The sequence below is a fragment of the Leguminivora glycinivorella genome, chromosome 24 (genome assembly GCF_023078275.1).
Source record: "Leguminivora glycinivorella isolate SPB_JAAS2020 chromosome 24, LegGlyc_1.1, whole genome shotgun sequence".
Classification (NCBI taxonomy): domain Eukaryota; kingdom Metazoa; phylum Arthropoda; class Insecta; order Lepidoptera; family Tortricidae; genus Leguminivora; species Leguminivora glycinivorella.
In genome coordinates, this window is record NC_062994.1 from 9,225,349 (window position 1) to 9,237,881 (window position 12,533).

Below are 12,533 nucleotides of genomic sequence, written 5' to 3' on the forward strand. Positions count from 1 at the left end.
CCGTCACTTGTCTTCATCCGATATGCGTGCGTGTTATTATCGAATTCGAATTTCAAAATCTGGACCGAACGCCGAAGACGGGCTGTCGCGCCGTCACTTGTTTTGTTTTCATCCGATATGCGCGCGTGTTTTGTTTCGAACACTGTTACTATGGTCGGGCATCCTGCTCTTACTCTATAGAGTTATAAAGGAATATACTCAATACTCATCTCATGGCGCTGCTCAGAGGCGACCTGATGCTAGCGCAGGCCGCCGCTCACGGGGCCTACCACGCGGCCGTCGCCGCCGCTGCTAAGGGCAAGGTAATACACACACACACATACACACAGACACACTACTACATCTAGCATATTAGGAACGGACGGTTCTTTGAACGTTTTAAAATAAGCGTTCCAAATTCGAAACCGCAGTCGAACGCCGAAGACGTCTGTCGCGTCGTCACTTGTCTTCATCCGATATGCGTGCGTGTTATTATCGAATTCGAATTTCAAAATCTGGACCGAACGCCGAAGACGGGCTGTCGCGCCGTCACTTGTTTTGTTTTCATCCGATATGCGCGCGTGTTTTGTTTCGAACACTGTTACTATGGTCGGGCATCCTGCTCTTACTCTATAGAGTTATAAAGGAATATACTCTATACTCATCTCATGGCGCTGCTCAGAGGCGACCTGATGCTAGCGCAGGCCGCCGCTCACGGGGCCTACCACGCGGCCGTCGCCGCCGCTGCTAAGGGCAAGGTAATACACACACACACATACACACAGACACACTACTACATCTAGCATATTAGGAACGGACGGTTCTTTGAACGTTTTAAAATAAGCGTTCCAAATTCGAAACCGCAGTCGAACGCCGAAGACGTCTGTCGCGTCGTCACTTGTCTTCATCCGATATGCGTGCGTGTTATTATCGAATTCGAATTTCAAAATCTGGACCGAACGCCGAAGACGGGCTGTCGCGCCGTCACTTGTTTTGTTTTCATCCGATATGCGCGCGTGTTTTGTTTCGAACACTGTTACTATGGTCGGGCATCCTGCTCTTACTCTATAGAGTTATAAAGGAATATACTCTATACTCATCTCATGGCGCTGCTCAGAGGCGACCTGATGCTAGCGCAGGCCGCCGCTCACGGGGCCTACCACGCGGCCGTCGCCGCCGCTGCTAAGGGCAAGGTAATACACACACACACATACACACAGACACACTACTACATCTAGCATATTAGGAACGGACGGTTCTTTGAACGTTTTAAAATAAGCGTTCCAAATTCGAAACCGCAGTCGAACGCCGAAGACGTCTGTCGCGTCGTCACTTGTCTTCATCCGATATGCGTGCGTGTTATTATCGAATTCGAATTTCAAAATCTGGACCGAACGCCGAAGACGGGCTGTCGCGCCGTCACTTGTTTTGTTTTCATCCGATATGCGCGCGTGTTTTGTTTCGAACACTGTTACTATGGTCGGGCATCCTGCTCTTACTCTATAGAGTTATAAAGGAATATACTCTATACTCATCTCATGGCGCTGCTCAGAGGCGACCTGATGCTAGCGCAGGCCGCCGCTCACGGGGCCTACCACGCGGCCGTCGCCACCGCTGCTAAGGGCAAGGTACTACACACACACATTACTACATAATAGCGTATTAGGAACGGCTTGATAGTAGCCCCGGAAGGTTCTTCGAACATTTTAAAATGCGCGTTCGAATTTCAAAATCTCGATCGAACGCTGAAGACGGTCGTTCGTGCAGCGTCGTCACTTGTTTTCTTCCGATGTGCGCGCGTGTTTTGTTTCGAATTTCGAGTCAAACCTTGTAACCATACTCTGTCGTTTCATTCAATGAGCTCAGTGCGGCCATAGCCCGTATGAATAAGTCCCAAGACTTAAAAAATTCTAGCGAAGACTAATCAATTATTTTTTCCTTACAGAACATGTCCCCACTGTACCCTTTCGGTATGCCGGGCTCCGATAAGGATCGGCATGGGGCCATCGACTCCCTTACAGGCCTGCCCCACACAATACTTAGGTAAGACTACTTTAAATAACATAAGTACTAGAAATACTTACCTAGATTCCTCCTAGGATTTATTTGACAATATTTGGCGTCGCCCGTGAACTTTAAAAACAATTAGGATGCCCCCCCCCTCAGCCCCTCACTCCCCCTGTTGCTGTAACATAATAGGGACTATCCACACTCAGGCGACGCACGTCGTAAGACGCGGAACGGACGATAGCGCCGCGCCGCCCGAGTGAAATTTAAAAAACCTCTCCTCAGTACATTTTGTATAGGAAAGACGTAAGATGCGCCTCAAGCGACACGCCCCAAGCGACACGTGACAAAAACAATTCTACAAAACATGCCGAGGATGGAGGAGAATGTTTTTTAGGGTTACCCTCATCTGGTAGAATAATTTTAGTCCGAAACACACTTCGCCTAACATGTTTTGCAGAAACACTTTCAGTCGAATGGTAATTTTGCAGAAAACTTAGTTGGCATTATTATTACCATGCACTTTTGGCAGAATATTGTTTTACAGAACATTACTTTGGTCGACTTTGATTTAGCATAAATGTATGTACCATAATAATCTTATAGCATAATATTACATTAGCAGAATTATTACACGCTATCATAAAAGAAAAACTGCCCCAGAGTCACCGTTAGGTACGACGACGAGCGAAGCGAGGAGGAGTGTTAGGTATCTTGCATCCCCAACACATCCAACTCGCTATCAAAGAGCAAAGTTCGCCTTTGTACAAATGATGTGTGTGTTCTTTTTTTCTTTACTGTGTGTGTTCTTATCTTTGTACAATAAAGTGTATTACTACTATTACTACTACTACAAATTGCAACTTTATGCCGCCTAAATATTATGCACAAATATTATCTGTAAAAGTAATGTTCGACTAGAAGACTATTATGGTCATCAACATTATGTCAACAGACGATTCGGTATTTCAAAAATCAGCGAAATGATATATGCCAAAGCATATTCTGCGTAAGGTGTTTCTGCCAAACGTGACTTCTGCCAAGAACTATTATACGAATCAAATATATGCGTAAAAAGTTTCTGCCAGATAATAGTGAACCTGTTTTTTAAATTACACTCGGGCGGAGCGGCGCTGGCGTCCGTTCCGCGTCTAACGTCGTGCGTCGCTTGTGTGTGTATCACGGCTTAGATATGTGCATAAGTTGCATAACCTCTTTAAATAGTACAAATGACAGAGATGCCGTAGGTACAGTCATTATTGCATGTCATTACATAAAGCACCTTACTTATTCAAAATTTCACATATGAACCTGAGAAATAACTCATAGACTTTTTTTTCCTCTGTCAGTGCTGCATTGGAAGGGGGGTAAGTTGTTCTTAGTTGTTAGAAATTTTGTCCTTTAAAATAATTTCATCCTGTAAAATGTGGCATTTTAATTATACTACGTCGGTGGCAAACAAGCATACGGTCCGCCGGTCACCGTAACCTATGGACGCCTGGAACTCAAAGAGTGTCACATGCGCGTTGCCAACCCATTAGAAACTTGTACACTCCCTTTTGCTGTGTTAAGTATAAGTACACAGCAAAAAGGAGTACAAGTTCCAAGGAGGGTTCGGGTTGCCGACGACTCAAAGGACAATTGAACAAATTAGTTCCGTAGGTCCTCGCGTCGTCAGCACACCGCACCCTCGTTGAGCTCTGGCCTTACTCACGGGCAGAAACACAACACTATGAGTAGGGTATACACACACTATTGATTATGGAAGAGTTTGAAAATGTTTTTCATACAAGGCTCGGAACCGGTTTTACATTAGCTGTTTGTTTTGGTTTTGCTCTGCATAACATATTTTTGTAATAAATATTTGATAGTCTAATATCTGCCTTAAACTGCGGTCCGATTTTTGAGTCTCACGCGTTCGAAGTCAGAAAATTGGCACTGAAAATAATAAGCAAGTCACCGTTTTCAACCGGTATTTTAGTGACAAAATCCCGTATGCGAGATTCAAAAATCGCCCTCCTGGTGACCGGTAAATGCGTCCAGAATTTTATAATTTTTTTCAACCGGCTAAAAAATTATGAAACCGATTTCCGAGCTTTATTAAAAAAAAAAACATGTTTTATCTACATAAACATATATATATATTATGTGTCGCTTAACTTCGAGCTTGGGTAAATCCATTCTGCTATAAGGTTGATTATATAATGAAGTTGAAATAAAAGATAATCAACCTTATAGCAGAATAGATTTAGCCAAATTTGAAGTTAAGCGATACGTATTGAAGTTCGGCCACACATGCGCGTTTTGATGCGTAGGCGGAGCGTCAGCGGAGCGCAATTATTGTATGACCTACTAACCACTTTTTTTTTTATTTCTAGTGATCCGTCATCGGTGCTAGGCGGGGTAAGACTTCCGCCCGATACAGAAATTATCAAATACACCTCCTCGCTAACAGGGCCGAAGGTAAACAATGTTACGAACAAGCACACGTACCGATAGTTACTAGAGCGCAGACTTTTTCACTCACCAGTCTCACTACTAGCACACCTCGGACACTGGCGATCAAATATATGTAAGAGGCGCGTTCCTAGCACACATTCTAAGCTCGTGTAGGTGAACGCGTACCATGCTTGTATGAGTGACATATGACAGGTCGACTGTTCGCGTTTTTGACAGGCGGTAACTGTGAGGTAACACTTTCAGCGGGGAGCGGAAGTGGCCATACTGTACGATAGTACTCTTTATTATACTGTGCTACTATAAGCACTGACATATCAAAATTATGTAGCAGATTTTAAAATCGAGTAAGCGATGGCCTATCGGCTACAGAAAGGAACAAAATATGTAGCTCCCGTGTGAATAGAAGAGATAGCTAGCGATTTATAGTTCATCACTCAGCGAAGTTCTGATACTTTCATAAAAAAATAAGATTTTGCAAAAATTTCATTTTTGGCTCAAGCTTTTGTCGCCGACTGTACCTTTCTTTCAACAGTCATCTACTGTTCTCCGAGACGTTTCTAAAAAAACCCTTATTCGATGGGGATACGACGTTTCATAACAGAGTTCCTATGACCACCATTCTGCTCCATCATCAGACCAGCTCCATGATACCATAATATTGCATTGTCACGTGCTTTACATATGTGTGTATTATTACACAAAATTTCAGCTTAATCGGAAACCAGCTTAATCGGGAAGTGGGTCAAATTTAGTCTACGTTTTGTTTGTTGGGGTTTTTAGAAACGTCTCGGAAAGCAGTAGATGACTGTTGAAGAAAGAAAGGTACAGTCGGCGATAAAAGCTTGTCCAAAAATGAAATTTTTGTAAAAGAAACTTATTTCGTAGTTAGATTAATTCAATGCTTAAATACTTGTAGTGTCCATGATCATAGCTTTCCAATGCCTAATAATTCCATCACTGTATCAATAATTAATAATACTCTATAGACTACCTGGGGCCCATTTCTCGAAGCTACCAGTTACAATTTACAAGTGGTTGTTAACACTTTCGAAACCGGGCTCTACGCGGCGCTACGACATTTTCGCTACATACGGGGAAACCCATGTAATCGGCTACGCTTCTACGAGCGGTGTGCCCGACAGTCGGGTTCTTGGTAGCGAAAGTGTTAATGTCTAATATGACAAGTTGGAAAGAGACTTCCACTTGTCAATTGTAACTTTTAGCTTTGAGAAATGGGCCCCTGATGTAGTACTTGTACTTGTAGTGTACCTAAACCTTATTGATTTAAGAAAACCATCACTAATATACACTAAGTAAATTCAATTAATCAGTAATCTTCTGAAAAAATTGTTGTCAATTAAATTGGAAGTCCGACAGGGTTCTAGAGTGGCCTAGGATTCTAATATGTTGACTGTACCTCTTATTTTGTTATTAGCATTTGTTATGAAGAAGTAAAATAGGTAGAGCTTTTGAGTTTAAGTTAGTTAAAATTAGGTGAGTGAACAAGTCTGTTTCGATTGGCTAAAACCCTAAGAAGCCTAACCTAAGCTAGGAAGGTCACTATTTGATAATTCCTTTTTCAACGTTTTTCAAATTGTTTGGATATCGCTTGTGCTTGAATTCCGTCGCTATTTTGTGTTGTTCTGTTTTTAATTTGGTGGTTGTGGGCGATATTTTTTGTTTTTGTGTATGTGTAAGACCGGGGCCCGTTTCTCGAAAGGTACAAGTCGTATGGGTTGTCATGGAGACACACTTGTAATACAAGGCTTGTACCTTTCGAGAAACGGGCCCCTGCGATCCACATGCATGTAGTTTGCACAACTGGCAAAGCAGACATACAATAGTTATTTGTTATACAAGAGGGCAAAGTTGTATTTTAACGCCGAGTGTGGAATTTAAAGTGAGCGGGTTTTTTAACACACGATAAGTGAAATACATTTGCACCCGAGTGTAACACAAAACTTTTCCCCTCACTATAGCGAGGAAACCACAACGCAAAAAATGATTTTATCACTGCTTCCAGTAGTTCCACAGGTGGTAAATCATCTTTATTACTAGATTCACCTACTTTTATCAATTTTAAAGCAGTTAATTTGACTTTATTCAAGGTCAAATTACTTTACCCACTAGTGGATAAAATGCGTTTTTACCCGCTGGTATTAAAGGACAAAACACGTGTTTCCGAGCTAGCAAGGGGAAAAATTACTAGCAATGAACTGGCATGCATATTTTGTGCAAGCTACAGACATGTATCGCTGGCTTAAGGGACCGGCCACATCAGAGCGTCGCGTGTCTCAGGGCGCGCAACGGACGTCCGCGCCACGCCACCTGAGTGTAATTCAAAAAACGTCTCCTCAGTACATTTTGTATAGGAAGGACGTAAGACGCGCCGCCAAGCGCGCGCCACGCCGCCGTCTTACGTCCTTCCTATACAAAATGTACTGAGGAGACGTTTTTTGAATTACATTCAGGCGGCGTGGCGGAGACGTCCGTTGCGCGCCCCGAGACACGCGACGCTTAAGTGGGAACGCTACCTTAAGGCTCAATGCAAGGTTTAAATATTATTTATTACTGATAAGAATATTACATTAGTTAGACATTATGTTTATACACAAAATAGTTTTATTGTAATTTGACATTTCATAAAAAAGAAGCATCTCTTTATAACCAATATTTTTGTAACTTAATATCTTGATTCTTAAAATTTTCGAATAGTGTTTATAAGTGAATTGATAAAATCAGTTATGAAACTGATAAAAAAAAAAAAAAAAAGATTTAATTTGGATCGTAATCGAAAAAAAAAAAACTGTCAAAAGTCAAAACTGTTTAGGGCTTGTGCGTTTGCTTTTTGTGTCTTTTTTTTCTTATTTTGTCGCTATGCAACTTTTTTAATGTGTTAAATTACTAGTCTCCCTCCAAATTCATCATTCAGACTAGTGGGGGCAATTTTGTTCACCGGGTCCAAAATATGAAGGATTTTTACTACAGTACTGACCATATCATACACTATTTTGAACATAGAGGAATAAATAAGGAAAGAGATCCTCTGTAACTCCATATATCAATAAATGCGTTATTTGTAGTGACATCTAGCGTCACCGTGCGTCAATCATACGTCTAATAGCGTAAATTATCAGTACCACTACTCGGCATTAGGTGCCAACAGTGTCGCGTCTGCCAAAAATGCAATATTAAAACAGTTTACAACTTATATTACGAGCAGAACGAATTGAAAACAGAGTACTGATTAATACTATTGTAATATTATCTAAAAAGAGGAGAGATGGCAGACCCAACACAAGATGGTCGGACGACCTATGCAAAATAGCCACAGATTGGCCAACTGTGGCAAAAACCAGAGACAGATGGCTAGAGCTGGAGGAGGCCTTTACCCGAAAGGGGTCCAAACCAAATTAGTTTTTTTAAGCATTTTTAATTTTTTTTAATATTATTAAGGTATTTGGTTTCTGAATAAACAGGCTTTTTATTTTTATTTTTTATTTATTTATTTTTTATCTAAAAATTGTTGAGCATTAGACTTTTCGTTCGTCGCGACATCTATTGACAAATATCAGTACTGATAATTCACGCTAGTTGACAAGTGATTGACGCGTGAATGGATTCTTACTTATTCCTCTATGTTCGGGATTTATAAAGTCAAGAATCGTTTTTAAATGATATGGGCTCCTGCTTTGTGCGCCGTGGATTGGTTAAATATCTTTGATTGTCCTTAGTTTTTGCATGATATTGATACCACATGGAAACTATACCTTTTTGTATTGCTAGTGTTTGTGTGTATATTTTATAACAATTATTTGGCTACAGGCGCCTCCAGGGACGACGAATCGTGGACGAAAGAAGACGATATCCCTGGATCCGCCTCAAGTGTCCGTCCACCCGTCCACGGAGCGAGGGACGCCGCTCCCTAGCAAACGACAGAAAGTGGTAAGACTCAGTATAATCAAAGACCTATATAACTTCGTATAGACAGATAAAGTCGAAGAAAAAAACGTACCCCAAAACCATACAGAAAAAGGTACGGTGAGCTAGATTTACCTACCTACATTTGGGGTACGCTCGGCTAGATGGCGCTAATATTAATATTTGACATTTTAAAAACATATCAAGCTAAGAATATGGGCCAAAATGGCAAAACTGAGGCTCAAAAGTTTTAAGCTTGTGTCGAGAGATGGCACTATGCACTGTGATTACACATTTTACTTTGACAGTCATTCTCTATAATACTCGATCGATCCTCTTTGGTATAATAAAGAGTACTCATGACAATGTCATCATTACTGTAGGCCTAGCACATGATGGCCGCGGGAGTATGTCGCCGCGAGATAGATAACACGTCTTTGTCTAATTGTATTAATGACATAAGGACAGGTAGTCTATCTCGCGGCGACAGAATTTTAAACTTTCTACTCAATTGTATGGATGGAAACTTTCCAATTCATAAATTTAAATTCCATTTATTTTTCGTGAAATGAATGTTTCAAGAAATTTAAGTTTTTTGGAAAGTTTCCGCAGCACATCATTACTCATCATCATCCTCCTTGCATTATCCCGGCTCGGCTCTGATCCGCTTTTGCCGACGTTTTAATAAAAAATAAAATAAAAATCAAAGTTTAAACAGGCCATAAAATTAACACAAAATGAAATGTCCTATCCTGTGAAAAAAAATTTCAGAATTTTTTGTGAAACTGATTTCAATACAGACGTGAGTTCAAGTTGTATGGACTGAAATGTATGTATGGATGGAAAATTTTCAAATTTTTTTTTTTTAATTTTTCATAGGTATTCAACAATTCATAAATTTAAATTCCTTATTTTATTTTTCGTGAAAGTTTCAAATGACATTTGAATTCCGAAAAACTCATTTCAAGCCGGGGTTCGAACTCGCGAATTTAAGCCATCAGCGCTTTTTTTTTGGAAAGTTTCCGCTCTCGGTTACCTCACAGTTATGCTTGTCAAGAACGCGACCAGTCAAACTGTCTCCACATCATTACTCATCATCATCCTCCTTGCATTATCCCGGCCATATAACAGTTTTAATTCGGCTCCATATGATATTGATATTGGAGCCTGGGGTCAAGAGTTATTTATATTTGCAATATGATACATTTTAACAGGACACAATTAAAGATTTCATAAATTCATCTATACTGTATATAGTGTTTGCTAGTAAAACACTGTAGCAAGTAATAGTAGTAGTAGTAGTAGTATGTATATTTGTATAAATTCGCCATGCACTTTAGCAGCTGATAGTACATCGGGGTATTAATGAGTTATTATACACGATATTCGGCCCGTCTCTAGTATCCTTACACAGTGAGGACCGCTCTATAGCAAACGACAGAAAGTGGTAATTATATTAATAAATATGATAATTGACTTTGTTTAACAGGACGATTACGGCAATTCCCGGTCTTCAGTCGAAGTTATCCGGTTGCCGAACAAACCGGACCGTGCCGGACACCGGACGGACAGTCCGGCCAACCTTGCTGACTACACGGGTAAATATTGTTTAATAGAATCACTACGGCAAGTCCCGGACTTTTGTATTAGCGGTCCGGTTGCCGGTCCCTACCGTGCTGGACATCGACAAATGACGCATACCTGCCCCTCTAGCACAACGCCTTGTCGCGCGCGAGTCCATACTTGAAGTCGCGCTTGATGTATGGACTCGCGCGCGACAAGACAAGTTGTGCTAAAGGGTCTGATGTTCATTCTTCACATAGACGCATTGTGACTGTACAAGTATGTTTTGTACTGCAATGGTGGACTTAATTTCTTGAGATATTGTTTTCTATATAATTTTTTTTTGTAGGTATATCCCGTGAGCTGCTCCAGACTATTGCGAGTCAAAGCGGCGTCAGCTTAGCGGCGCTGGAGAGACAGCTGGCTGGCTCCACCGCTGCTGCAGGTAAGAAATAAAAATATAACACTTGAGTCCGTTATACACCGTGTTTTTATTGAATTCCGTTAACTTCGGCATATATTTAGGTCCATTATAGGACACAGAATGGCAAAGTTAAATTTGTTAAATTCGTATTTCTTTCTAAAAAAAACTATACACCTGCGATAGATGTTAACTTCGATTGCTGTTGAGAAACGGGCTTTACAATTAACTCACACTAAAATGTCAAAACTATGTCATGTCAATCGCATAATATCAAACACACAGAGTCCGTTTCTTAACAGCAATTGATGTAACATCTATCGCAGGTGTAGGGGGATTTCTCTAAAAAAAGTTACGAAATAATAAATTTTTGCACTATCCATGCTATTGATATTGATTGATAATGGTACCAAATTTCAGCTCTAGTGCCTACGAAGTTACTGAGATTATCGGACGGACGGACGGACGGAAACAGACACAACTATAAGGGCATAAATAAATCATTTCATTTCAAGTCCTCTCGTTTTTAACCCCCGCGCAAGAACGAAGTTTGACGTGTCTGTCTGTCTGTCTGTCCGCTAACCTAGGGTGCCGCCAGCAGCGGGACAGGGCCCAAGCGGCCGGTGGTTAGGGCTGCAGAGAGAGGAACCGTCGGACTATCCGCGCTGAGTCCAAGATCACCGCCTTCTGCATCTGGCCCTTGATCCAGCCACCTAGCGAGAGTCTCTTAAGATGTTGGTCGAGACTCTTCGCTATGAGACCGTTCGCTGAAACGACTATCGGAACAATGATCGTTGAATCAACATCCCACATGGCGGTTATCTCGTGAGCCAAGTCTAGGTACTTACTGGACTTGTCCTCTGCTTTCACGAGATTCTCATCATGGGGGATGGTGATATTGGTGATGTCTACTAGCACGTTAAGTTATCGTTATTATTTAGCTTTTTTTATCTAGCCTATAATGGTGTCCCACTGCTGGGCAAAGGCCTCTCCCTTTAACCCCCATGACTCCCGGTTTAGTGCCTCTTCCGGCCAGTTGGTGAGGAAGGTGTCTAGGTCGTCTCCATCTTCTGGGCCTGCCGCGTCCGCGCTCTATTTGTGGCATCCACTTGGTGGCTACACTAGTCCATCTGTCAGGATGCATGCGGCAGACGTGACCAGCCCAGTCCCATTTGATTAAGCTAATAAAATAAATTACTTTTGTTACAGATTCCGGTCTTAATCTAAGCACAAAGTCAAATAACACGAGTACGGAGGATTCTCCGCTGGATCTCGGACTAAAAACGGGCGGCGACGAAGATGCCCCGCTCAACCTTTCCCTTAAACCCACGCCTCGTAAGTAACTATTTTTGTTTTACATTTAACTATTGACGTTCTACATATAACTTTGACGACCGGTCTGGCGCAGTCGGTAGTGACCCTGCCTGCTACGCCGCGGTCCCGGGTTCGAATTTTTGGGCATTTATTTGTGTGATGAACACAGATATTTGTTCCTGAGTCATGGATGTTTTCTATGTATATAAGTATTTGTATATTATATATATCGTTGTCTGAGTACCCACAACACAAGCCTTCTTGAGCTTACCGTGGGACTCAGTCAATCTGTGTTAGAATGTTGTATAATTTATTATTATTTAATTATTTAATTTATGACTATGAGGAAATACAAATAAGTATGTAGACTCTATCGGTAAATATAAAAACATACATTCTGCTTGTTAAAAATTAATTTATTACATCCATTGTATGGGGAAAGTTAACAGCACACCCTAACGGTTACCTAGGTCATCATTGTTTGTTGATTATCCAATTATTTGATTATTATTGTTACAGCGAGCACACAAGCGTCCGACGCGTTATCGCGTCTCACGTCGCTCAGCAGTTCGCTCAACGCGTCGTCAAGCAACGACAGGATATGTAAGTTAACTTCACTTACCGTTACATGTTGTCAAAAATATTATAGCCTATTTTCCTTAAAGCTCGGCCACACATAAAGCGTTTTGATAGCGTCGCGTTAGCGGAGCGCAATGATAGCGGTGCACCGGAGGAACGCTGGCGTTCCGCTCGCAATCCGCGCTCGTTAGTTCCCGCCGGCGTTCACTGCGCGCATCGCTAGCGTTCGTCCCGCACCGCTATCATTGCGCTCCGTTGACGCTCCGCTAACGCTCCGCCTACGCTCTCA

At 41.6% G+C, this 12,533-nt stretch overlaps 1 protein-coding gene across 1 annotated transcript in view; it reads left to right on the forward strand.

Annotated features, from left to right (window-relative positions):
• Window positions 1–12,533, forward strand: part of LOC125238519 — a 104,120-nt gene that overhangs the window by 68,194 nt on the left and 23,393 nt on the right. Inside the window, exons 10-20 of the mRNA XM_048145851.1 lie at window positions 244–302; window positions 662–737; window positions 1,114–1,172; window positions 1,496–1,607; window positions 1,925–2,022; window positions 4,365–4,449; window positions 8,272–8,391; window positions 9,857–9,965; window positions 10,280–10,375; window positions 11,561–11,686; window positions 12,185–12,268. Coding sequence (XP_048001808.1) covers window positions 244–302; window positions 662–737; window positions 1,114–1,172; window positions 1,496–1,607; window positions 1,925–2,022; window positions 4,365–4,449; window positions 8,272–8,391; window positions 9,857–9,965; window positions 10,280–10,375; window positions 11,561–11,686; window positions 12,185–12,268 — 1,024 coding nt within the window. The remainder of the gene's footprint in view (window positions 1–243; window positions 303–661; window positions 738–1,113; window positions 1,173–1,495; window positions 1,608–1,924; window positions 2,023–4,364; window positions 4,450–8,271; window positions 8,392–9,856; window positions 9,966–10,279; window positions 10,376–11,560; window positions 11,687–12,184; window positions 12,269–12,533) is intronic.